Source organism: Poecilia mexicana, unplaced genomic scaffold (genome assembly GCF_051168715.1).
Source record: "Poecilia mexicana isolate PSO_F unplaced genomic scaffold, ASM5116871v1 scaffold_3, whole genome shotgun sequence".
Taxonomy (NCBI): Eukaryota; Metazoa; Chordata; class Actinopteri; order Cyprinodontiformes; family Poeciliidae; genus Poecilia; species Poecilia mexicana.
In genome coordinates, this window is record NW_028263372.1 from 31,765,826 (window position 1) to 31,792,616 (window position 26,791).

The 26,791-nt window shown below is 38.1% G+C and overlaps 1 protein-coding gene across 1 annotated transcript in view; it reads right to left on the reverse strand.

Annotated features, from left to right (window-relative positions):
* kcna4 (potassium voltage-gated channel, shaker-related subfamily, member 4) overlaps positions 1 to 25,704 on the reverse strand; it is a 59,707-nt gene extending 34,003 nt beyond the window's left edge. The window contains exon 1 of the mRNA XM_014978620.2: positions 22,424 to 25,704. Coding sequence (XP_014834106.2) covers positions 23,539 to 25,596 — 2,058 coding nt within the window. The 5' untranslated portion in view covers positions 25,597 to 25,704 and the 3' untranslated portion in view covers positions 22,424 to 23,538. The remainder of the gene's footprint in view (positions 1 to 22,423) is intronic.
* Positions 25,705 to 26,791: the final 1,087 nt, after the last annotated feature.

A 26,791-nucleotide genomic window follows, 5' to 3' on the forward strand; every position in this document is an offset into this window, starting at 1 on the left:
CTAGTTTTGTTTGCTATAGCTAGCATTTGTTAGCTCTAAGCTAGACCTAAAAAAGGCAAACTGCTCCATACTACCCATCTAAGTTATAGTACTGTATTTGTAGGATAACTTCACAATGTCAAATGGCATTTCTGATTTCTGATCAGTATTTAGAAACATAAATACTCACACTAGCTAACTGATCAGCACCATTAAAATTATTCAACAAATATTTTATTAAAGGAGCACCAATTAATGAGAAGGCAAGATACATTGAGGTTTGTTTGTTTTTTTTGTTTTTTTTTACTTTTTATTAATGTTACATTTTTAACTGTTTTTGTGTAATATTAAGCTCAAATCAGTTCAGAGTCATAAAACATTAATACAACTAATTTCACCTACAACATATGATGCAGTTGATTCTTTTCTTTAGCCCAACAATGAAGCTGATGGTGGCTATCCAAAAGTCTTGACAATTTGGCAAGTGATCTACATTAATGAGCAATAAACTATTCAGGAATGCCACTAAATGGAGCACAAGAGAGCAAGCATGAGCTTTTATGTTTTAAAAAACAAGCCAAATGAAAGGCAGTAAGGTCTAGCTTAGAGCTAACAAAATGCTAGCTGTAGCAAACAAAACTAGATCAGAAGCAGCTGTCAAAATGGCTGTTTAAAAATCTCTTTAGTCATGAAAAAAGCAACAAATGTTATCTGTTGTTTTTTTTTATTATTTGCATTTGCTACCGAACTCTCCATTTCCATTGCAGTAGATAGTTACCACTGGAAATAACAAGCAGCACAAAGGTGGAGACTGTGAGACAAATACCGTCTCTGGCACAGCAGGAAATGCTGTACCTATTTTTATCTGCAAACATGCAGTTTTTTCAGCTGGGACACATGGGAGGACTCCAATTAGCTCACAGGAAAACCCACAGAGGCAAACACTGAGATAACTAATAATACGTCTTCCCCCTCCTGCTGACACACTGTGCCACAAGGAAGACGAAACAACACGTCTAGAAAGAAAACAAATTCATACTTCCAGACATTTAAATGTCAGTTTCAGTCACATATATATTATTATGCACATTTAGAACTACTTCAACAGATGCGATTCATTTTTGTAAATGCATATTTTCTAAAGATTAACATTTTTAGGAGTTTTTAATGAAAGAGAAAAAAACCATTATTGCAGTTTTAATAATTAACGCTTTGTTATTGGACTCACTCAGTGACTCGGTCTTTAACATTTATACATCCATTAAGCTTTTTCCCCATTCACACACTGACCGACTCTCATCCATTCATTCACAGACTCTCACCCATTACACAACCTCCCCTACTGACTGACCCACTTAAAGCCTTCATTCTCACCTATGGCTACATTTTTAAAAGCCGGCACTTGCTCTTTATTAAACATTCTGCTTCGTGTTTTTTTTTTTTTTTCTTTTTTTTTGTTTAATTTTTATTTAACGGCTGATAGGTGGCTTATTTTTGAGACACATTTAATATTTTTTTTAATCTACTTTTGTATTTAATTTGTGAGTTTAGCAATGAGCTGCCAGTAAATGACAGTTTCATGTATTTATTTTTCCTTTTTTTTTCAGGAATGAAGTTGTTTTTTATAGGGTGGCAGAACGTCATGTTGCTTTTATTAAGTCAAATCTTCTGAGACAACAATTTCTTACCTCTCACTTTTTTGTCTAGAATCTGCAAAGACTGTTTTTGAAACAAAAGGAAAACCTTTTAGTGTAATTTATTGTAATTATGCAGGGTACACCCACTTGCTAGCTTTAAAGAAGCACGGGTTGTGTTGCCATGTCAGCATATCAGTTAAGCTCAGTTAAAATGTCTTTTAATGTTTAATTTAGGGCATTTCCATGTTGTTTCTGTAGTCTTATTGAAGGGGATTTTATTAGCTAACACTAACAAAAAGCTTCAGTAATGAAGAACTTATAATTCAAAGATAATTTAAAAAGAAAACACACAGGAATTTTAAAATATGGGAATCCAAGAAAGGTCCATGCTTGGATTGGGTAAATATTCCCTCCCTCCCTTCCGACTTCCTTTGAAAGTTCATTTTGCCTTCTGATAAACATCCAGTGTTGGGTGATATTTCCTTTTAAATAATGTTTTTGTAAGCTCGGGGTACGAGTAACCCTGGGCACCTTCTGATTTAGTTTTAGTAAATCAAACTCATTTCCTCTAAAGGTTTGTTTGTCGCCCAGTAATAGTTAACTGAACATAACTGATGCTAACTTTCAAAGGTAACTGCCATTTAAAAAAATGATACAGGCCAAAATTCAAAACTCAAGATAAGCTTTTCTGAGAGGAACAAAAGGAATTTACTGCACCCTTTTACAAGAAACTCTCCAGGAAAGGAGGGATTTTTACTTTGGTAGAATAAGATCTTGCAAAAAAAAATATAAAATAATAATAATAATAATAATAATAATAGAAACTACTTAAAGGACATTCACTATGGTGCAAAAAATGTCCCATGTTTCCTTACATATTTGCTGGTGCCACAATTTTTGGCACCCCTAACAATTCAACTAGTAGCAGCTTTTAAATATGTTCTTTACTGTTTCAAGTGGATCATAGCGTCAGCAAATATTCAGGAATCTATTTACCAAAACTTGCCCAAATCTACAGTCAGCTAAAGTTTGAAACAATTGAAAGTGTGACGAGCAAAGATGGAGTAAGAACCTAATTTATGTTTGCAGCACAAAATCTCCAAAGGTCAACGTTAGCTGCAGGAAAAAAGAAGCATCTTCAGGTCAGCAAGTTTGATTATGAAACATAACAGGGGTGCCAATAATAGTGAAGTGCTCTGTGCATAGCAGATCTTTGTTCAGATACAACAATTCTTTATATTATTTATGTTATTTTGCTTTTAGTAACAATCTGCTGTTTGTTCACTTAAATTTAAAGGAAGTTTTAGAATATATCTTACTGTAGGCTACATGTTCAATTAAATTGTTATTGATTCAAGATTTGTTTTAATGTATTTTTTTGTTGTCCTAATATAATCTCAAAAATCACAAATGGATAGCTGTTGCTGTAAAAGATAAGAAAATATAAAGATAACACCCTGTGGTTTAACAGTAAGAAATTACTGGAATTTTCCATTAGAGCTGTGCAATTCATTTAAATCTGCCAACTGCAGAACCTAATATCTCAACAGAGAGGCAGAAAACCATGCCTGCATGAAGCCAGGAGCTGGCTGGAGGCAGAGAGGATAAACTGTTAGTGGCAAGAGAAATAAAACAAAACTCCTAAAAGAGGACATTGTGGTTTCCCCGCATAACCCAATAGACGTCAGTTACAGCAAACCAAAATAGCAGCACGGAGCCATTCCAAGAAAAATCCCTTGAACATAAAGACGGTTTTCAGGCTCGGAGGTATGAGCGAAGCCAAAACTGGAAGTAGCTGGCCAGTTGGCTGCTGGGAGAAGTATTTCCACATAATGTTATTAATAACATGCCACAGGCTTGGCAAAAACTAAATTAATAAAAATATATATGTTCATGAGCACTTTGCTCACATTTATGCAATAATTTTTTTTTTTTTCAAATTTATGTAAATTAGTATTTACACATTTTGAATCTAGAATTTTGGAATCATTACATGATGTCCGGTAAATACTTTAATTTTCATCTTATAGCAACATAATGTGGATATAGTCATCAACACATTAATCTATATTTATCTGCCAAATAATGTAAAAGTTTCAGGTGCAAAAGACACACAAAAAAAATCTGTTTCTATCTTAAAATTAACCATTAAGAGCAAAACTACTCAGCTACTGGAAAGACACAGAGAGGAAACTGAATGTCAGTGGGGGAGTGTTAGCGCTCGGTGTTAGCACTCGGTGCAAGGCTACGTGTGATCAAAGAGGGGAGCAGGGAGCCAAAGAGGGAGGCTCCGATGTGCCGCTGAGGGAAACTGTCAAGCAACCAGAAGAGAAGAGAACCGACGACCAGAAGCAGCTTAAGTCAGCCACTGAGCTGCTCTGTGAAGAGGCTCCTTCTTACTGTTGCTTTGATTTAAAAGTTTAGATGAAACCAGTTTCTTAATCCGATTCATGGTTACATCACCACAACAGCGTATGCACATTCTTTAAAATTAAGTAGGTTTAAAATATAAATTTACCAACTCACTAGCTTGTCATTTATTTTACTTTTTTTGCTGACTTGTACATCTGAAAACATCAATCAAATGTCCCATTATTTCTTTAAATACTCGCTAGATTTTACCTTTGATTTAACATCTTAAAAACGTCATACTTATTTTCTTGAACTCAGTGAAATGTTTAAACTTACATTTCATAACAATTTTCAAAGGATTTTTTTTATGTGATTGATTAATACAAGTTAGTGCATCAAAGCAAAGTGAAAGGAAAAGGATACAGAACTGTCAATTATTTGGAAATAAGAATCTGAAAAGTGTGGTGTGCATTTGTATTCTGCCCCGTTTACTCTGATACTTACATAATATTGCCTTGAAGAAGTCAGCTATTTAAATACAACTGTGAAGCTTTAAAGTGTATCAAAATATACTAGTGAGCAAACAGCATAACGGAGTCCAAGGTGGACATCAGACAAGAAAATGATAACATTGTAAAACGCTTTAAAGAGACCCAGGTCAAATAAAATATCCTGAGTTGTGAGCATCTCACAGAGCACTGTTAAATCCCTAATCCAATAACGGAAAGAGCATGACACATCTGGATATTGAACATGACATAGCCATTCACTTTAAAATGACAGGCCAAGTTTGAAGATCATTGATCAGAGAGGCAGCCAAGAAAACTATAGTTACTTTGCCAAAAATGCAGAGATGCAGGACTCAGTTGGAATACATTTTTCACAAGAAAGATATTATGAAGAAAGAAAGCCAAAAGAAGTCCAGTGACCAGTTTGCCACAAACCATGTAGATGACACAATAAACATGTGGAAAAGTGGAAGCAGAAAAACAAATTGTTGACCCATCTTATATCATCCCCCTACATAAACGGTGGTGGTTATAACATGTCTAACTGTCAGAAGGTTCGAGAGATGTGAATACTTTTACAAAGTACTGTATATGCAGTATATAAGGAGAAATTAGAGTGCTGTTTGGCTTAACAATGTCAGCCTGTAGCTGCTGGTCTTTTTAAGGCAATATTTTCACATTTTGGGAAATATGTTTCTTTGATTTCCTGTAGAGTGAGATACAAAGACTAATCCCACTCTCATGACTCAGCTGCCACCAGTGGTTTCTGGGTGGTTGCATAATCCCTGAAAACAGGCAAAACAGCTCACTTGACTCAGCCCAGAGGTAACAGGTAAATTACTCATAGGTGGTTTGCTAAATCCCACACTAACACCAGGGTCTCCAAACAATTTGTCATTTTACTGCAGGTCATATATGTGCAGGCTGGTCGTCCAGTTAACCTGCACACGTCAGTCCCTTTATTTCACAGAAAATATCATGCAACTAATTGTCTCTCTGCCTAATGTGCAGTGCTTGCTGTGCAGTGCTTTAAAATCATGTTTGATATGCAATGCAAAAATAACAAAAATAATAATAATTCCTGGATGAGTTGTTAGTGTACACTTGGAGTAATTCTGGCAGGCCGACCACTCTTGCAAAGGTTCTCAACTAATCCATGTTTTTTTTTTATTTCATCTCAGTGGTTCATGATTTTAAATCCTTAGAAATTGCTTATTAATCAATTTTAGACTAATTGATGTCTGTTACTTTCTTTCTCATCTGTTTAATTGTTTCAGATTTGGACAAAATGTATTGCTTTTTGAGATTTGTTTCCCAATACCATGCTGTCATCCAGATTATTTGATTGTGGAGGTCTGGCAGTATTCATCCTGGCTTTATCCAGTTATCAACTACAACTTAAAAAAAAATATGTATTTAATTTCATTTGTTTCATCTGACACAGTTGAGTATGACAAAAAGGCAGAAACAGAAGAAATCTATATGGAGGCAAATAATGTCGCAGCACTGTCCATGTGGTAAAATGTATAAAGTCACTGGTTAAAACTATTAATTAATGTACAAATAATAAAAAGCTGAAAGAGCAATATATAGTTAGGATAAAGTGTGTGAATATAAGTTTTCATTGGCAATCTTGAACAACCTTTAATAATTATTAATGTGAACTGCAAATAAGTCCCAGGATCACAAATGCAGCATGATGAAATCTGTGAGAAAGCGCACATACTGCGACTTGCTTCATACCCACATTACAAAGATTTAAGACGAAATTAATCTTTATAGATAAACCAATAGCTTAATATGAAAAAAATGATGACCCTACTGCATTACTTGCTGCTGTGCTGGCTATTAAGATGATGCCCTATTATAAACAAAATATTGGTAAATTGCTCCTCCACACTTGTGTAAGAATAAAATATAACAGGATAAAAACAGCCTTATGATTCTTTATGCCCTGTTTTACCCTAGCTTTAACGTTTGCCTTGGTTGAATCAGATAAGAGTGGACAACTTCAAGAACCGGTGTTCACAAAAATTTGACTTGCATAATCAGATCTCTGCTTCCACATTATCCGCTGAATTTCAAACCACACCAGCAGGTTACCTCATGTCACAAATATATTCAGACCCTTGAACTTCTTCCTGTTCTAGTAAGTACTGATGTCAATCTTCCTAAATCTACTGGACAGAATAAGAGAGATAACTAAAGTGAAACATAAGTGATTTGTGACATCACAGAGCGCAATATCAGTGCGAAGAAATGAACCCCTGGAAATAAATCTGCTCATTGAATTTTTACAATACATTTTGAATCATTAAATTATTCAATTTTATTTGAGTGATATTATAGAGGCACTTTACAATTAATGCTAGAAGTACAATCACTGGAAATACAAAAAAGTGAACCCTCTATCAGCTGTAAAGCTTTAATGTAGAAAAAGTCTGACTTTTACCTGGTTTTAAAATTATTCTGACATAAACTTATAAAGATTATTTGACGACGCTTATTTGTTCAGCGACCCTTATTGTCCTACATATTTTGTACATGTTGACTACTTCTTGATCCATTTAAACAAATGCTTCTACACTGTAAAAAAAAAAAATCTCCATCCACTAGTGTCTTGCACAGTGTGGATGGAGTAATAAAGAAGAATGACTTATCGCCTCCCCCGAACACAACTGGGTCTTCCTACAGGACAGGACATATCGAAACAGTTTTGGCACAAATATTTCTCACATTTGTCTATTAATAATTTGTATAGTCAAAAGCTATTTAGTAAACTTTTTAAATGACCAGTCTCTTCATTTTTGAGTTGTTTCTTTGCTGGTTTTCTTTTTTCCCCTGTAATCATCTTTTGTATCTTGTATATCTGCATAACTTAAGTGAAAACATTTAGACTGAAAAGATAAAAGCAAGTTCAAATTAAAGGCAACTTAAAAAGAACAAACAACTACCTCTGGCAAGTTTGCATCCTTGCAGGCTCTCACAATAACTCTCATCTGATTGTCCTCACATTAGCTTGGATTGACACTGTGGCATCATGGTACACAGTAACTCTTCCTCACATTTACCACTCAAACCATTTGCATGGTTCAAGATGAAGTGTGTGCATGTGTGTGTCAGAGAAGGGGGATCTTGGTCTTCACTGACCATGAAAGTGACTCATTTTCATGTAAGCGAGTTGAGTCCTGGTACGCCGATTGGTTGTGTGCAGTGTTCGCACGCGTGTGCACACACACTCACACCATTGCATCAACCAGACACGTGCACACCCGGCGAGATATACCCCAGGCCCTTCAGAGTGAGCATTAGTCACTCCACATAAAAGCATCTCGTTGCTCCAAAGCAGGGGAGCCGAGAGAACAAGTGGGAGAGGAGGTCTGTAGAGGTTTGGCCATGGCAGCCATTTCCCAACATATAAAAGCAACACTCGGTCAGAACAGAAACCCAGAGAGCTTTAAAGTTGGAGAGCCAGGCTCAAGTTTGCATAACAGTGATCGATACAAGTAAAGACGCCCCCTGATCCAGTCTCAACTGGGATTTATGTTTTCTATGAGCTAGACTCACCACAGGGGGAGATGTTCTGACTATAATTGATGCCGACTGCACACGTTGCACTTATATAACTAGATATCACTGATTAGCGTTTAACATTTATAGCTGACAGGCCGGTCAGAAGTAGTGAAAAATCCATGAGGAAAAGAGGTGTGTATTCAGCTGTACTAAATAATTGAGTCTGATCTGCATTCAAGGTTTGATTGTTTGATTTCAAAATGCACCGCAAGTGAGCAACACAGCGTGCATTTAGAAACTCTGCAAGAAAATGCGGATTTACTCCTCACTGATGGCGCAGTCAAATCCTTCAAAAACTGTTTGGCTCAAGCAAATAACAGATGGTTGTTATTGTGATCTACGTTCAAAATTTTTCAGTTAATTTATTTCCTTGATTGAAAAAACAAAAACAAAGCATGAAAGAGTTTAGAGGCTTGTGTGATGCTTATTCAAAATGTGACTCACAAGAGCTGAGAACTTGAAATTTCCAATTAATTTCACAGCATGACAAAAGAACAAAATATATGAACTTTATCAGCCTGCCTAATGGCAACAGTTTCTGCTTAATGTTTACAAGGGGTAAAAAGTTAAGCTTCACTTTATCAGTACCAAGGAGCAATGTGTTGAATGAACTAAAAAAGAACATAAATTCAAATGACCTGTTGAGGGTGTACCTCATCTCTCACCCAGTGGCAGCAGCCAGACCCTCCTCCCGCCTCCCCATTGACAGAATTATGTTTTATAGGCATATTGTCATAATACTACCCTGAATCTTTATGCCCCAGAACTTAAGTACTCTAAGCACCGTCTAAACCCTCGACAGTGGGTTATTGGCAGACTCATTAGAGACTTGGGACTGAACTTGGGGGAAATAATTTGTGAACATCCCTGCATGATGCCCAACAGCTTAATTATCTTATTTTGCAAAGCGTAAAAGCAAGCAATCCTGGAGCTGTGTAACAGGTGTAAAATTTACAAAGAGCATGACTGATGTAAGTGACAACGCACGAAACAAGAGTTAGAGACGGATGACACAATGTTTCCAAGAATTAGCTGAGTCATTGTGCGAGGGACCCTTCTTATGCCAAAGGATTCTAGAAACAGTAACTCGACTGTGGTATATTGCCCTGTAAAAATGCAGGTATAAGGAACAAAGACATCTTGCTTTGATATCTTTGTCATCACTACTGGAATAAATTAATGTCCAGAGTACCATCTAATCATTTCAGTTTATGGGCACTACTAGGAAATGAAATCGAATGCTTAAAATGAAAACAGAAGAAAAATCTTCAATGCAAAACTGTTACTCAAATTAATGTAATATAATGCCAACAGCGGCATCACATAAAGGATTGTCTCACTCCAACATGGTCATTTCATGAGCTATAGCTTTTGTTACAACAGTTCTTGGTGTTTAATAAAAGGAAAAGTTCATTATAATTTAACTGATTTATACATAAAAAGGTATTTTACAATGCAATGTACCAGTGATGACTTTTGAAACATGCACGTGGCTGTACATGGCTGATCTCAACCTTTAGCCATTTTGTGGTTACATCCTTGTGTGTGTGTTTTTTAGGGCTGTGTAATAATATTGATTTTGCGATACTTATCGATATTTTCTTTCCTAGAAAAAAATCGATATTCATCTGCAAGTATCGTAACATCCAACTGTCACCTTGTTCACTCACTGCTTAGGTCATCAGGCTTAGAGTGATTCCTTCAGATGTTAAGTGTCAAGGTTAAAAAGGTATCAGACTATTCAGAGCAGGGTACTTGGTGCACTTTATTTACTTTACAAATGCATGTAAGCTAAAGTTTGTACTGTTTCAATTAAAAGAAACATGTTTTCTCACCACTTCTTTGATTCATTTTGTCCAGCTGTTGACTTTAAATCTGTGTCCATGTCCAACCAGAGCCAGGTATTGTGTAATCGGTGCTTTTAATCAGTTTTCAGTTAAATTAATTTAATCCAACTCTATAACAGTCACAAAATGTCACCAAAATCACTCTGTCCCTCTAAAATCTTTCAGAAAATCGCAAAAGTGTATTGAATTGTATTGTTTGCTGAATATCGCAATATATATCGTACCGTGAGCAGAATATCGTGTATTGTATCGTATTGTGAGATAATTGTATCACTACAGCCCCAGTGTTTTTAAACATCTGAGTTGGTGATCAGCACCTGTGGCCCCTCGACTGTCTGCAGGACCAGCAAAGCACTCGTCCTCTGCTCCCTCGCTCATCTTCACAGAGAGCAGGAGAAAAAAGTTTTCTGTGGTTTAGCAGCTGCTCCATTTAATCAAATCTCAAGCTTGTTCACAGAGAGCGGCAGCAATGTGTGGTTTTAGGTTGCACTCTGGAAAATGAAGGGGAAAAGCCTCAACTTGATATGACAAATCTTTGAAATGCTTACCTTTCCCAACAAATCTATAATCCTCTGTTGCCCCAGATTGTCTGTGTGCAATGGCATTCTTAATCAACATTTAGACCAATCATACCTCTGTGTGTTCTGCAGGTAAACTGGCTGAGATCCAATCTATTATCCTACAGCAAACAGTGATTTATGTTGTGTATTATATACTTTGGGCTTAATCCAGACATGTAAAATCAAACTACATTTGGTTCTTCTTATGAAGCTGGATAAACTCGAAGAGTCAGACAAAAAAATTACTGAAAGAAGCAGCTGATTTCTCCGAGGATATTGAAATCCAATACAGTGCCATGTGTGATTAACAATGCATTCTGCACATGTAGAATAAAGTAATGCCCTGAAGCCTGAGATACCATTTGATTAAAGTGGCTAATTAAAAAGCAGAGATACAGAGGAGGGTGCAAAGAATCAGGTTTCTGTCTATCAATGGATAGATGCTACATGCAAACCACAAGATGGTTTCAACTTACACCGGGGCTTTAATCCCAGGATGGTTTTATTAGCTGCTGCCGTCCCATGAGGATAACGTGTTTGTGTAGAAGGGGGAAGGGAAACAGAATACTGGATGTATGTGGAATTTTATAGAAACATCAAAAATTAGCTGTCAGGAAGCACATGAAAATGCATTCAACCACCAAGGGTGAACACAAGACACTCATTGTTTGCTGGAATGATTTTATGTTAGGTTTTTCATAATTTATGCAAAGCCACTCCTTTTTTTCAGTGTAGAATGATTATATAAGACGCATTAAAAACAATTGATGCACACCTTTTTTCTTTTAAGTATTTTAACAAGGGGGCGCTGAAAGCTCTAGAAAGTCTTTTAACTTTACAAAGTCAAGGTCTGTTAACTTCATGTTATTGTTATTGACCAGTGCTCGGAACAATGAATCCAAGGAATTCAGGAAGGATCCAGGAACTAATTACAGATTGAAAAGTTGCTAAAATGTTTGGAGCCATGTCTGGACACCTGCTAATTAAACGACCAAATCAGTTTAAACATTCTATTCAGATGTGTCACCATTTTGTAAAGACCTAAAGTACTCCTTTCTGATAAAAAAAAAAAAGTTTGTTGCTGAGATTGTTCAGCAGCAATCCAAGAAGCACCAAATGTCCTGTGGAGGAAAAAATCCACAGTAAGATGAAACCAAAATTGAGCTATTTTCATTTAATGGCAAGAAAAAAATATTTCATATTTAGTTTCACCATGGTACCAAGCCCTGTGAAGGAAACATCAGGTTTTTAAGCTGTTGCCAGTGGTACTGGTGGACTGCTTTGACATATTAGGCTTCTGGAATAGCTTTCCCAAACATGCTACCTTAATTCTATTAAAAACAACTGAGGTTATGCTTAAAGGCTGAGTCAATGCCAGCAAGCCATTCAAATTAAATAAAGAGATGTCAGCTAGTCAGCCAGAAATATGCCAAAAGGTTGTAGATAGCTGCAGAAATTGTGTGCCCAATGTAGAAATTGGAAAGGGGGCAATTATTCAAGTTTTAGTGGAGATTTATGTTTTTATTTAGTTCATGCATACATTTGATGATTGATGGTGAATTACATAATGAGTTACTGAAAGATAGAAACTGAAGCAAAACGTCAGGATAGACTGCAGATGCTAATGCATCAAACAAATAACAAGGAAAAGCATTTGCACATCACTGCACTGTTGAGCAGGGCTTTCTGTCTATTAAAGAAGAATCCAAACTATGCAAGAATTTTGTTACTCATACTTTCACACAGCTTGTTTAATATTTTACAGCTGAGCAAGGGAAGACCTACAGACTGTGTTGTGCTTTGTTTCAGTCCTGCAGCTGGACCAGGACAAATATACCCATAAAGGGATGTAACTGCTGCTTCTGTTAGTTTAGCATCAGAATGTTCTGAACACTGAACTTATAGCAGTAGGTTAGAGGCAGCTGAGCAGATTTTTTTATTTTCCCTCTCGTAGTACAGTGAATAGTACGGTTAATTTGGTCGGTCTTAGTTATGTGAACACGCTTACTTTTATCTGGCAGCAGAAAGTGCACCAACAATAATCTATTCCAGGTTATTTTGCTTCTTTTTTGAGAAAGTATTCACATCCTCTAGATGCTAATCATGACAGAGCTGCTGTTCTGAGCTGCTAAGTCATGTTTGTCTTAGGGAGATGTTCAGCAGCTGGTGAGCCGACCCTACAGAAGCAGTGCCGATGTTGGACATGCTTCCTTATCTAGATGACAGATGCTTAACTGTATGTTTATTCTCACCAGTTTTGTTTCACTCAGTCTGTCAGCTTTCTCAGAACTGAAGATTCTGACATCAGCTGAAAGGAAATCTCAGTTACCTTCCTTCTTGCCCAGAACCACATGGATTAATCCTGCTCTTATTGAACTTCTTCAATAAAATGTCTTTTTTTAGCACTGACTTAAGTGCTCCCACAACAAAAACAAGCTGAGTTTATTCGTTCTATTGTGTATTTTGGCAGTTCAGAAAGCTGTTAGGCCTGATTAATGCATTGGAAACCCAGACAAATGCTTAGACATTCCAACCTAATGAAATTCCTACTTTTATGATGTTGTTGTTCTTGTTGCTTTGGTTACTTCCAAGGAAAATATTTTATCAGGTGGACGTCATAGCTCATAAGCCACTTGTAATTCACAGTAATTACCTAAAACAGTACACTTCAAGTTATTTCTATGTTTCTATGAAATAACAACCAATTTCTAAGACAAAGCAACCAGCATTGCTCCAGACTATCCAATAGTCCACTAAAGACAGAACTATATATATAAACCAGTTAGAAGACCTAGAAGAAAATTATTAGAAGGCCACTGTTAGTGTGGTTAAGACCAGCTGTGCAGACATAAAAGTTTTGTATGAGCTGACGTTTTGATGATGCCCCCATACTCAGTAGTGGTGGTTTCAATTTATGCATCTCAGACTTTAACTATACTAATTATACACACAAGATAGAACTCTTGCCAGTTCTTTTAACATGAAATAAAACATCAGAAAGCCTTTTTCGTTTGTCCAAATAACAGTATGGTCAAAAAAAGTTCATGGAAACACAAGAATTAAAAAACAACAACAAGAAAGCCCACCAACAGACCAAAACCTTGTGGGTTTTGGTCATTTGAAATTCCTGAATGTTTTTTTATGTCTCCATGTTTTTATGTCTCCATGTCTAGTTGGGTTTGATCTTGATGTTGCTCAATGTTTTTCAATCATTGGGTTTTTGATCTGCTTTGGTTGTCCGTCTTATATTTACAGGGTTAGATATTCAGTTAGTGAAAAATTCACACTTTTCCATATTTAAAAAAAAATCCAGTCTCTAAGCCAGTTTGTGCAATATAAATAGAAGAGTTCATTATAAATTTAGGAAAGCGGTCAGGCATTACAAATGAAACCTGAAAAACGTGGAATGGATGGAAAAATCTAACTTCAATCAGCTCTATTTTAAAACTACTAGCACTTTATTTAATCTGTACTTCGTTATTCAAGAATAAATATATTTTTAAGGCAAAGTTTGTGATAAGTAATATAATAAATTAGACTGTGAAATAAAAACATGGTTTAAGTGATTTGAACCTCAGGTTAAATTCAATGAATTCACTAAATTCACTGAATTTAACCTAGAACTGCATTACAGTAAGAAAATGTCCCTCTTTATTGTCAATAACTTACAAATACAAAAAACAAATGAAATTTTAAAACTTCAAAATTTAAATTTTCATAATTTTGTTTTTCTAAACCTAACAAGTGGAAAATTATCTTATCAGATTCCATGCTTTTCCATGCTTAGAGGACTTTGTAGGAAACTTGATATCATTGTAATAAGAATTCATAGAAATCTTATTTTCTGGTATAATAGAAAGGTCCAGTGGTATTAATTGTACCCTTTCCACTTTTTAGCAACAGCTACACATTTTGTATGTGATGCTGGCAGCTGGTGATTATTTAGTCCTTCAAAACCAGGTATAACAAAAGAAGTTTGATGCAAAGTTCAGAAGTTTATTGCCAGTTTAGTTCAGGGCAGAACCATCAAATTTCCAGGAGGGAAAGTCGAAGAGCTTAATTGTCACGATGATCTTGAAGAAGAGATGATATCAATGTCAGCAATGTTTCATACAGCTGTGAACATTTGGCAAATTATGACTTTTACAAATAAAAACAAAGATCTTTCAAAGTAGTTATAGAAATCAGTGTTTCTTCAGAAAAGCATCTACAAATGCAGTCCATTTGAACACAAATAGTCATTCACGTAAAAAAAAAAAAATCCAGTCAACTTTAGTCCCAGTGAAGAAAATATTGCTTAAGCTAATTTTGCTGGCTGTCATTTGACACAACACTAATCTTCACCAGTATAAGATCAATTCCTTGTGATTTTATTTGATCAATTCCTATCTTTAAGATGTAGCTTTATTTGTGGTACCTTGTACATCAAGAGAGATGGGATATTTTGATTTGCAGATTACTTTACTTTTCTGCCCCTCAAAATCAGAAGTGATCTTTGTGCTACTACTAAAGATCACTTGACTTTTTATATGTAATATAATTTTAAGATCTAATCTTATGACACTGATTAACCTCTAGTGAACTGTGTTTTTTAGGACAAAAGCGCTTTCCTTATTTCAGTAACTGGGACAAACAACAAAAGGAGTTGCGTGTGTAGTTAACACTGTTGAGACCACATTAAACATCCAGAAATCTTTCATTACTAATTACTGTCACTATCCCACCACTTTCAAGCAGCTACAGAAAGTTTGTTGGGTAATTTAGAGCTCTTCTACTATTGAAGTTACTCATCAGAGATTTTGACAACTGTAAGGTAATTTTTAACATCCATCTTTGTTTCTATCTGCCACACATCCAAAAAGACAATACTGTGCAGACACACGAGCATGGAAACCATAACAATGACGAGAACTTCCACTATTCCTTTGCTGTTTTGGTAGTGGTGATGCAGCCAGAATAGAAGGTATGCATCAGCAAAATGGAGGGATGAGTAAAAATGACCAAAGGTTTGTGTAAACAAGGCATAACTGGCAGTTAAGCTGCTTTGAGAAAGACGTTGTAGCACTTTCTCAACATTACCGGTATGTGCAACTCTTTTAAAGATGTTCAAAGCTTTAAAATATATTCATAATTTTTTTCAGTAGCATAATTTTACACAAAAAAGAAAATCTCAACCTTTGATTTAAAATAGCCAGAAAAAAAACATGTTAAGAAACAGACCGTTCCTCTGGTTTGTTCAGAGTGCTCGGTCCTCCAGTAAGCTCTCATGACTAAAGTTTATTGGTCCTAGAACTGAGATGACCATAAAAGGATGTTGGCTTTGTGAGTGGTGAATCATTTCTGCGATAATTTTGTCATTTGTTTTGAATTATTACCCAAATCAAAGACTGAAAAACTATTTGTTTTCAGTTTTATGGCAAGTCCACTAGAATGTTTAATTGTTAAAAAGAGTTCTCAATGCAATTTACTCAAACATTTTACTCTCACAACTAATTTCCATTTTTGTGGACTCTACAAAATAAAAGTAGCAGTTGTTTAGCAACCACGAATGTATGTTCAGCACTGATGAAAATCAAAGATTATCTAAAGGCCTTTTCAGACAGGTAACCATTCAGTTTTATGCCCACATTTAAAGGGTGCAGTTACACTGATGGGTGTTTCCAGTATCGACTGCGGTCTGCCTTCAGGGGGCAGGAAAAATATTTAAAATCCTCACGAGAAAACTGTCGCACTCATTTCCTCCATCTAGATAATTGGTAGGCAAATCAACACCTCTCTGAAGCGGGATCTTTTGTAGAGAAAGAATTGATTGCAGGACCATTGTGTTAGACTGCAGTCGTTTTAGCTATTGCTGAATTTCAATGCGCTTTTTTTTTTTTTGTTTTTGTCTTTTATCTGACTCTACAGTGTCCCATCGATGTGTTCCCTGTAGCTTGCCTGGTGTAATCTGGGATGGACTCCAGCACTCTGTGACCCTGAGCACGTCTACACAGATCCAGAAGATGGATGGCTGTCCTGGCTGCAGGTGGGAGTCATTTTCTCGTCAGCTAAATGAGCTATTATTCAGCAGGGTCAGTCGTGACTTTGACCTTTCGGTTGTCAGCACAATTTGGTATCCTCTATGCAGATCAGGCTGTTTGAGTCTGAAGGAGTCACTAAAACACAGACTGCAGAATGTGCAGAGCCTAATTCAGTGACACAACTGTTGAAGCAGACAGGGCAGGGAAAACCTGAAGCTGAGTCTATTATTCACACCTGAAACTGTTTAAGAAGAAGCATTATGAAAAGAGGCCACCATTATGAAGCTTCACAAAAAAGAATGTACAGCTAAATTAGGGGATATTTAAAACTTGTAATGCTGAGCTGATTGAACTAGATTATTATGAAAACATCATCAAGCAAGCATTCCTCTGCATGAGAAAATTACACCCCTAGTTAAGAACATTTCCACCTCAAAGATCTATATTAAACAAGCAATGCAGCCCTTCTACTTTTCTTTACGGTGTCTTTTATACCTCTTTTGTTCTTTATTATAGAGCAATAACCAGTTTCTGGTGTGTTTTGGGTGCAATTTATAGCCCCAATTTAATTGGGAGATATTTTGTCCCTGCATACTTTCATTTCCTACCCATACTTAAACTTTTGCATATCGATTCATTAGTCTTCGAGATTATGTTTGTAAAAATACTCACAAAGATGCTCAAATCTCAAGTGTAACTCAATTTAATTGAATATATCCTGGAACTTTACATTGCATCTTATTTTTATTTACTTTTGTTTTTATTCTCATTTAGGTCTATTGACCCTTATGAAATATGAGATTATGAACCCTGATCAAAACCAGAATAGCTCAAAGCCATCACATGTTAAGTGACGTAACAAAACCATATTTTCCATCGTATACTATCAGTAGAATAACAAAAATAATTTTAAAAATAGCTCATTTTCAGAGTAGAAAGATCCCAAAGCAAATGTGAATTGATGTGTGGCTGGTACAAAATGTCCTGCAGCAGACAGCTCTGTTTTATTCTCTAAAAACTTTGGCACAAAGTATTACATTTTTTGCTGAACAATGATATTCACAGCATAATTTTCTCTTTTTCAGACTGAAGCCTGTTAGAAAAAAGAAAACTGATGAAATTGATACAATAAATAAAAAGAAAAAAAAAGAAAACTTAGGGTGAAATCATATGAGTGAAATCTAATATGATCTAATTTTATTAAGTACGTTGAAAGGTAGAAGTGAATGGTGGAGCCGAGGAGGTGGCCGAGCATTTCTGGACTGAATGTTTCACATGGCAAAAGGTTTAAGATACAACAACAACACAACAAACTTGAAGCAACATCTGGTGACAAGAAATCCTGAAATCAGTTCATAGGTAAGTATGCTTTAGCTAACATATAATCAGAGCCACCATGTTTTACAAAGCTACATACTGAAAGATATTGTGCTACTGTGATTGCTGGAGGAGCAGCTGGAAGCTGCCTGTTGCTAGTGGCACTGGTGGATTGAACCCTGTCTTTTGAGCTGCATGAAACTGAAATCGGCTTTATGTACTTCACCTGACAGCAAAGTTGTTGAAAACCATCAGGTTTTAGTAGCTTCACTAGAATTTAATACCAAGTAGTGTTATTGGGATTATTTTTCTAATTACCTGATTTCATTTTTTTTTTTTAAATGAAATATTTAAATAAATATAAAATAAGCTGCTTAGCTGAAAAGCATGAACCTGAAGTCCAAAAATTCAAAATACGACAGTCCGATGCCCAGGAGGTTGTCGATCAGCATTGATTTGTGAACAGAGAATTAACTAATTTCATTCTCTGTCCACAAGAGGCAGAGAAGAAAGTGGACAGAGAAAGTGGACATTCTCTGTCCACTTTGCAAGCAACTTTGTTGCTGCTTGTAAAGTGTATTGCTTTACAAACAGCAACACACTTTGCTCTTTGTAAAGTGTTTTTTTTTTCCACAAGAGTGTTTACACTTTCTAATTGTGGCATTGTTTGAGGAATGTTTGTTACATTGTTGTTCAGTTCAAATCATTTAATCATTTAAAGCATTTGTAAATTGAAATTGCTTAAATATTGGGCAGCAAATTAGCAATTGGAGAGATAAAAAAAAGGTAACGCTTCATATTTATATTTATTTCCAAACACCAAACCTAACCTTGTTTCATGCACACTTCTTTTTTAAAAGAGAATTTTTAGTTTTTGAAATAATGCTAAAAGTTAACAGAATGTTGCCCTGTTATCACAATATTTTGTATATTTATTTATTTAATTTATTATGTGTGCAATTTGTGTACAACGTGCATTATTTAGAATTACTGTTTTTCGTTCTCCTCTGAAAAGAATATCCTAACAATATTTTTATACTACATCATGCAACATATATTTGTAATTAATAAAATCAAACTCGTGTAACACAGAAACCTTTAAGGGAACTGCACAGTTACTGACTTCTCTCTGACTTTGGTTACATGTCTTACAAAGGTGACCTCAAGACTTTGTTCTACAGGATGAGATTCCCTACAGAGAACTAGAAAGGAGTATACTTTTATCAATGGCCAGAACTTCTTACAGATGTTCTGATACAACCTAGAGTTGTGTGTTAATCAAACATTTCGTGTAAAAATCTAATGCAGGTCTTATTTCTTCTACTTTCAATAAAAACATCTAAATCCTTCAGACCAGCTCAGTATTACAGATAAATTGTCTCTGACTATTATCTGATTAGCAGAACTGCCATTTAACTTTCTATTGCCCAGCCAGACTAATTTGGACTCTGCCCTACTGTTACATAACCTAGTCTGACATTATCTACAGCTGATTTATTTCCACTTCTTCTCTATGTCCTTCGACAGGCTCGACAAACCTTTGGAGAAATATCCATAAATACCTCAGATTTTCTCCTCACGTAGCCAAGCCATATGGTTGGTATCTGCACTACAAACAATCACCCTGCACGTGACAGTAGGATTCACAGTGCCTCCGTGGCTGAAGATGATACAGGCTGTTTTCACAGTCAGCTCAGCAGCCACAAGCCTTAGAATATGCCTGACCCACACACACTTTGCTGAAAAATGTTTTGGATTGTGCCTCTTGCTGTAAGCCACATTATGTAAGTGCTGAGTGTGAGGTGTCAGGAGCTGGCTGGGTGCCAGCATGGTGCTGTGGATGTTTGGATGTGGGTGTAGGTGTTAAAAATATCTTGTATGAATAGCTCCTCCGAGGATATAAGCCATGCAACAAATTATTATGCACCGGTGCTGTGATTGTGTTGTGAGATGCGCTGATGTAATGTGTGATGGCTGAATCAGTCTGCTAAATTAGAAGTTAAGTTGGAAATTAAGTTTTTATGTAAATATTCTGGTGCTGTATGAAAAGCACTGGAGTGTGCTATTTTCATAGCAAATTCACAGTAATGAATTTACCAAGAGGTTTGTTTCTGATAAGAAATGAGGAAAAGATCTCTAAAAGGATAACAAAGCGATGTGAAAGGGGCATCAGTTTTGGAAGAATACTTTTCATGTTTTTATTCACAGTTGGAGGCATTTTTGGGCTGCAGCAGTCAAATCCATTTTTTTAATTGCTCACACTGATATTTTGATCATTCATCTTTGTGGATGGGCATGGCATATTTGTGGTTGAAATTATTTCTTACCATCAGCTAAATTTCTGACCGCCTTCAGATTTTCTTTCATATTTAAGTCCGAACTCCGGCTGTGCCTCTTTAAAATGTTAATTATTTATGGTCAAAAGCAATTGATTGGATTTGATGTTTTGATAACTTTTTTGGTATAATTAGAAAATTAGAATTAGCATCTTACATCTTAGATGTAAGCTATTTCCTAGTACACACTTAACTTTTAGACATAGTCTATACATTTTCATTAGGGGTGAAGTTGGGGCAATTCCTTAGGCTTAATGTCAGCCTTCTTTGTCCTAACCAGAAAAGGTTTTCATGTCTGTTTAGTACTATTATCATGCTGGAATCCAATTTTCTTCAGGTTTAAACAATCAGCCCTTCCCTACAGTGAAGCCTGGTGGTGCTAGCGTCATGCTATGTTTTGCAGCAGCAAATCATAGCATCTTTCCCTCTATCTTTTCAGGATAGAGGGAAAGATTAATGCAGCAATATATAGAGAAACCTGGCTGAAAACCTGCTCCAGAGCATCTTGACCTCAGACTGGGGCAACAGTTCATTTTTCAGCAAGACAGCGACCCAAAGCACTTGGTCAAGATCTCAAAGGAATGGCTTCAGAACCACTCTGTGAATGTCCTGGAGTAAACTTCTCTAGTGAGATCTCAAAAGTGGCTGACAGACATCTCCCAACCTAATGAAGTTTGAGAAGTACTGCGAAGAAGAAAGGGGGAAGCTGCCTATAGATAAGAGGCATCATATTCAAACAGACTCGAAGCTGTAATTGCTGCCAAACGTGGACGAACAAAACACTGAGCAAAAGCTGTGCTTACTTATGTAAATGAGATTTCTTAGTTTTCTATTTTAATAAATTTACAAATATCTCACACACCTTTCCCCACATTTGTGTGTGGACCTTTGAGGAAAAAGATTCATTAATACAATTTGTAATATAGCTGTAACATAAAATGTGAAAAAGTGAAGCACTGTGAATACTTTCCAGATGCACTGTAAGACATTTGTAATTGTGCACCTAATTCTTGTCTTTATAATCAAAGTCATTTACTCAAATTTAACATGACATCCACATGTGCTGATGATGAGTGAACGTAAATGTCTGGCCAGGACTGTGAGTTCATTCTGAGAATAAACTGCACTGAAGGCTGAAAACTTTCCACTTTCTCTAAGAGGCATATTCAGCTTTCAAACTAGCTGATGTCATGGAGTCCTACTCCTCTGTACACTCTTAACTGAGAGATTTAGAGTAAACAGAGTGAAATTTTCCTCTGGTTGTAAAGCCATCTTTCTACTGCCAAATGCTGCTCAGCACAAACACAACTGCAACCATTACACATCCAAAGCACACTTCTCCCTGGTCCAAAGCTTTAACCTTTTAGACATGGTTAGATTGAGTATGCAAGAAAGCTTTACTAAAACACTGAGATCATAAAAGTTAATTTATTGGACTTAATATGAGTGCTATGCACCAGATCTTCATGTTACAGTTTCCTCCTACTACATCTGCTGTTTGGAGTGAAAATGCAGTAAAAGAACTAGAAAGCTGAGACCTGACAAGTCTTATAAATAAGCATTTTATGTCTGAACTGTCTAGTAGGGAAAGGAAGAAAACTTTGGACTACTTCAGCACTTTATCAAGAGTTATATAAAAATGATCACATTCAATATCCTATTGAGTTTAATTAAAAGTAAAATAAAAAGTGATTGTACAAAAGTCCAAAAATTCTTAGCTGGAAACTTTCCAAAAACATTTGGCACAAGTTCTGAGGAGGCTGACCTGATGTCACCTTGAATGAGATAATGGCAGCTGTTATTAATTGATCAAATATAATTAGATCCCTGCATGTTGTAAAAGAGAACCATTAACTAATAATGGCAGAAAACTGAGTCCAGGCTCTTCAGGATATCTTTTAAGCACAGTCTCATCAGTGCCTTTATAATCAAGTATTTGTCTTCCACAACAGGTGAGACATATTAAACATTAAGGTATTAAGCTATGCTCCTTAATAACTAACTGCAGTTCTTTAGTTTAACATCAAAATAGAAAGTAGGAATCAGATTCTAACTTCAGTTTTTTTTTACCCATCTATTATATAGGACCACATTTTTACACTATCTTTAAAGAGTATAATGCAGTAAGCGTGTCTGATTCAAAACTAACAGATACATGTATTACTGCTTACGTGTGCCTCCCCAAGACTATGCCACCGTGGACAATGAGCCACAACTATGATTGCCTACATCAAAAACCCACAATCACAATTCAGTAAAAGTTAGCTTTACGCAGAAATTGAACACTACATACCTTGGAAGACATCCACATCCTGATTATCTTCTGTGCTCGGAGATAACCAAAGTCCTCTTGAGCAAAAAAAAAAAGAAATATGGGTATATATAAATATATATATACCTTTTTGTGCACTGAGTCCAGCAGAAAGGCGAGAAAATTGCTCATAATCTCTCCTTTTAGAGAGTTCCCACGTCAGAGTCTTTTACGCTGTAACTTTCCATATTCATCTTTGTAAAGGGATATTGTCATTTTGAGGTGCTTTAAATGAAAAAAAAATGTTGCAGCCGAGGCTTTAAGAGTGTCCATAGAAAACCTTCTCCAGCCATTTTAAACAATGATGACACCTGTGCTTAGCTCTCATTGTGGGTCTTTTTTTATTATTATTTTTGGCCTCTTATGGAAAAGCTTATTTCAATATAGCCCTGGTTTATTTAATGCCTACGTTATGACATATCTCGTCAATGTGTAGATCATTTTTGTTTGAGTATTTTAAATGAACAAAGATAAAAGTATTCTCTCTTAGGCTTTTTTTATGTGAATAGAGCTCAGTTTTATATTTTTGTTTTCTGGCAGACTAAGTGAAATAGTTTCCCCTTTTCTCTACTCATACATTCTGTATCCAGGTGAGCAGAGGATGACTACAATGTTGCCATCTGAATGGCCTACAGTTACTGTCTCTAACCCAGCGCAAATTCTACGTTATAGTGCAAACAAATTTTAACTTTATTGCATAACAGCAAAAAACGACCATTTCTACCCCTCTGATGTGACAGATGAAAGTCATAAAGTGCGAATGCATAGCCTGTTGTCTAATTCAGATTCCATGTCAGATTTGGAAGCCCACACTGGATAAACGGATATATCTGTGTCTATCAGGCAAATTTAGGCATGGATGCCATTAAGGTGCCAATTGGTGGCCTATGAGTGTTAATGTGTGTGTGTGTGTGTGTGTGTGTGTGTGTGTGTGTGTGTGTGTGTGTGTATGTGTGTGTCTGTGTGTGAGGGGTCTCTGAGGCGTGCGTAAAACGTATATAGGCCTATTGGGGGGTATGATTCAGCTGCTGCTGGCCAGAAAGAGTCTTTAATCGGATGTGTATTGTGTTTAGAAAATAATAAAATAAAACTCTTAGTCACACGTCAGTCTGAATTGATTTCGAGTTAGTACTGTTTTTTCTGCTTATGTCTGTGCCATTTCCTTTACTGGGGCTTTTGTCCAACCCGCAGAGCGACTCCGTCACCCCCTCCTCCATCTCCATGTACTCCCCTTTGTCACCCAGCGAGGAGCCAGACGGCGAGCTTTTGAACTTCCTAAGAAAGTCCGGGAAGTACGGGCAGCCCGGCGGCATGCTCTCCACCACGGGCGACTGGTCCTCGTTGTCCGTCTCCCGGTGATAAAAGTAGTTAAAGTTGGACACTATAACGGGCACCGGGAGCGCGATGGTCAACACGCCCGCGATCGCGCAAAGGGAGCCCACTATCTTCCCACCGACAGTGATTGGCTTCATGTCGCCGTAGCCCACCGTGGTCATGGTAACCACGGCCCACCAGAAAGCGTCGGGGATGCTCGTGAACTGCGAGGTGGGTTCGTCCGCCTCGGCGAAGTACACCGCGCTGGAGAACAGGATGACGCCTATTACCAGAAAAAAAATGAGGAGGGCCAGCTCCCGCATGCTGGCGCGCAAGGTATGCCCCAGGATCTGCAGCCCCTTGGAGTGTCTGGATAGTTTGAAGATGCGAAACACCCTGACCAGGCGGATTATTCTCAGGATGGCGAAGCTCATCGCCTGCTGCCCGTTTCCCTGGTGCTGCGCCAGATCCGTGCCGAGGGTTATGAAGTAAGGCAAAATGGACACGATATCTATGGAGTTCATTATGTTTTTAAAGAAAGCTGTCTTGCTTGGACTCGCAAAAAATCGAACTATAATCTCAAAGGAGAACCAGATGATGCAGACCGTCTCCACGATGAAAAACGGGTCGTTGAAAGGTGTAAATCCGTGGTCAGGCTGAGAGGAGTTCTGGCGTGGCTGCAGATACTCTTTTTCATCCCTGAACTCGGGCAGCGTCTCCAGACAGAAAATGACAATAGAAATGACTATGACCAGGACAGACACCACTGCTATCCCCCTGGCAGGACTCGAACTCTCTGGATACTCAAAAAGGAGCCAAATCTGGCGCTTGAACTCGTCCTCCGGCAGAGGTTTCTCCTCCTCCTTCACAAACCCCTCATCCTCCCGAAACTTCAGTATCGCCTCCTCGCCGAGTTCATAAAACTTTACCTCCTCGGAAAAGATGTCAAACGGGACGTTGACAGGTCTTTTTAACCGCCCTCCTGACTGGTAATAGTAAAGAATGGCGTCAAAACTCGGCCGGTTCCTGTCGAAGAAGTATTCATTCCTCAGCGGGTCAAAGTACCTGATTCGCTTGTCGGGGTCTCCCAGGAGGGTGTCCGGGAACTGAGTGAGCGTCTTCAGCTGAGTTTCAAACTTCAGCCCCGACACGTTGATGACGACCCTCTCACAGCAGCCGCACTCGCTGTAAACGTTCTCGTATCCGGACTGGGGACGCCTGTCGGTGATAGACACGGTCTCCTCCTCATCATCCATGTTGCACAGAAAGCTCGACCTCTTGCTCCCCCGTCCGCCCTCCGCCGCCTCTCCCCCCTCCACCTCCTCCTCCTCCTCTTCCTCCGCTCCCTCGGCCTCTTCCTCCTCTATCATGATGTCCTCCTCGGATCCGAGCAGCGCCAGCTCCGAGTGGCGCAAGTCCCCTCCGAGAGTGCTCCGGTTGCGCCTCCACCGACCGACGCCGCGCTGCTTTTTCCGCTCTCTGAGAACTCTGTGCTGCTGTTGCTGTTCGGGCTCCTGCTGCGAGGAGGAGGTGGAGGAGGAGGAGGGGCGCGAGGCGGCGCCGCTGCTGCTGATGTTGGCGGAGGAGGAGGCGGCGCGAGACTGATGTTGGCGGTTGTTAAGGAGATGAGCGCCCGAGGAGGTGGCGGAGGTGGGCCCCCCCGCGCCTCCCTCCGCACCGGAGCCACCGTCGGCTGCTGCAGCCGCGGCCGCCGCCGCCGCTCTCGAATGGGCAACCTGGCGCTCCCTCTCGCGCTCCCTCTCCCGCGCGCGGGCTTGGGCATATCCATACGGCAGGTGACTGTTGCACCCGCCGTCCGCACCCACCATGGCAAACTCCATTTTTGTAAAGGTTCGGTCCGCGAAGGCTACAGACCCCTCGTCAAGGGGGATGCAGACCAGAGGATAAAAGTTGCAGCTCTGTCGCGCAGACACAGAGAGACTGAGGCATCAATCGTTTAGAAAGTCAGATTAACAAACACACCTCAGTAAGGTCCATGTTGGCTGGAGTCCGCGTTGCTACTTAAATAATAAAAAAAAGGAAAAAAAAAACACTGATGAGCATATCTTGTTGCGCCCAGTGTATATTTTATGACATCATTACCATAACCAAAAAACACCAGGGCCATTGGCATAGCCTGTTACGCAGACGCTGTGTCAAACTTGCAGCGCCCCTTTTATGCTCAGCATGATAAATCACCGAGTCAACAAGCGACACCCAAACAGTCTTTCTTCGGCTTCTCTGGTGCCCATCAGGTGGTTAATTTCTCAGCCCCAAAAAGCGTCTTTTGATCCTCCGTGGTCGCCCATGGTTGCCATTTTTTATGAGATGAAATTTTTTTTATGGCTCTTCGCTCTTATGTTTTGGAGCTCCGATGAATCTGAATGACTTTGTTCCTCCGATGCGCTCAGCAGCTGCGAGAAAAAACAAGAGAGAAAACACCAATTGGTCTATGCAAAAAAGGGGGATGCGTTTATGGTAATGTCAGTTGTTTTTGTGAATACATTGACCACGATGCTACTCATATTACACGTCTTCACGGCTTTATTATCATTATTATTATTATTATTATTATTATTATTATTATTATTATTATTATTATTATTATTATTATTAGCTTTGGTACATCAAAAAATATGCTTACAATAACATTGCACACGAAATTATATTAAAGTATCATTCTTTCATCCTTACTTACATTTAAAACGGGGGCCAAAAGAAATCGCCTCTGTCCCCCCCTACAAACAAATCTGATGGAAGAGGAGGAGGCGGAGGAATGCTGGGTGAGGATGCAGCTCTCCGTCTGTGCTCAAATCCTCTTCTTGGTTTTGGGGTGTAATATCACAAATCCCTCATCGTATCCGGCGGGCAACCATATCCACATCTACATCCAGCATATACATCCGTGCTCTGACGCACTCTGAGGAGGACACTTTTTTTTGGCTGCGTCTCGACGCCGTGCCTCAATTCAACAGGATCTACTGGCACTTAAGCTCCCGTTGGTGCTGCATCGCTCCTGTTGTACCGGCAACACCA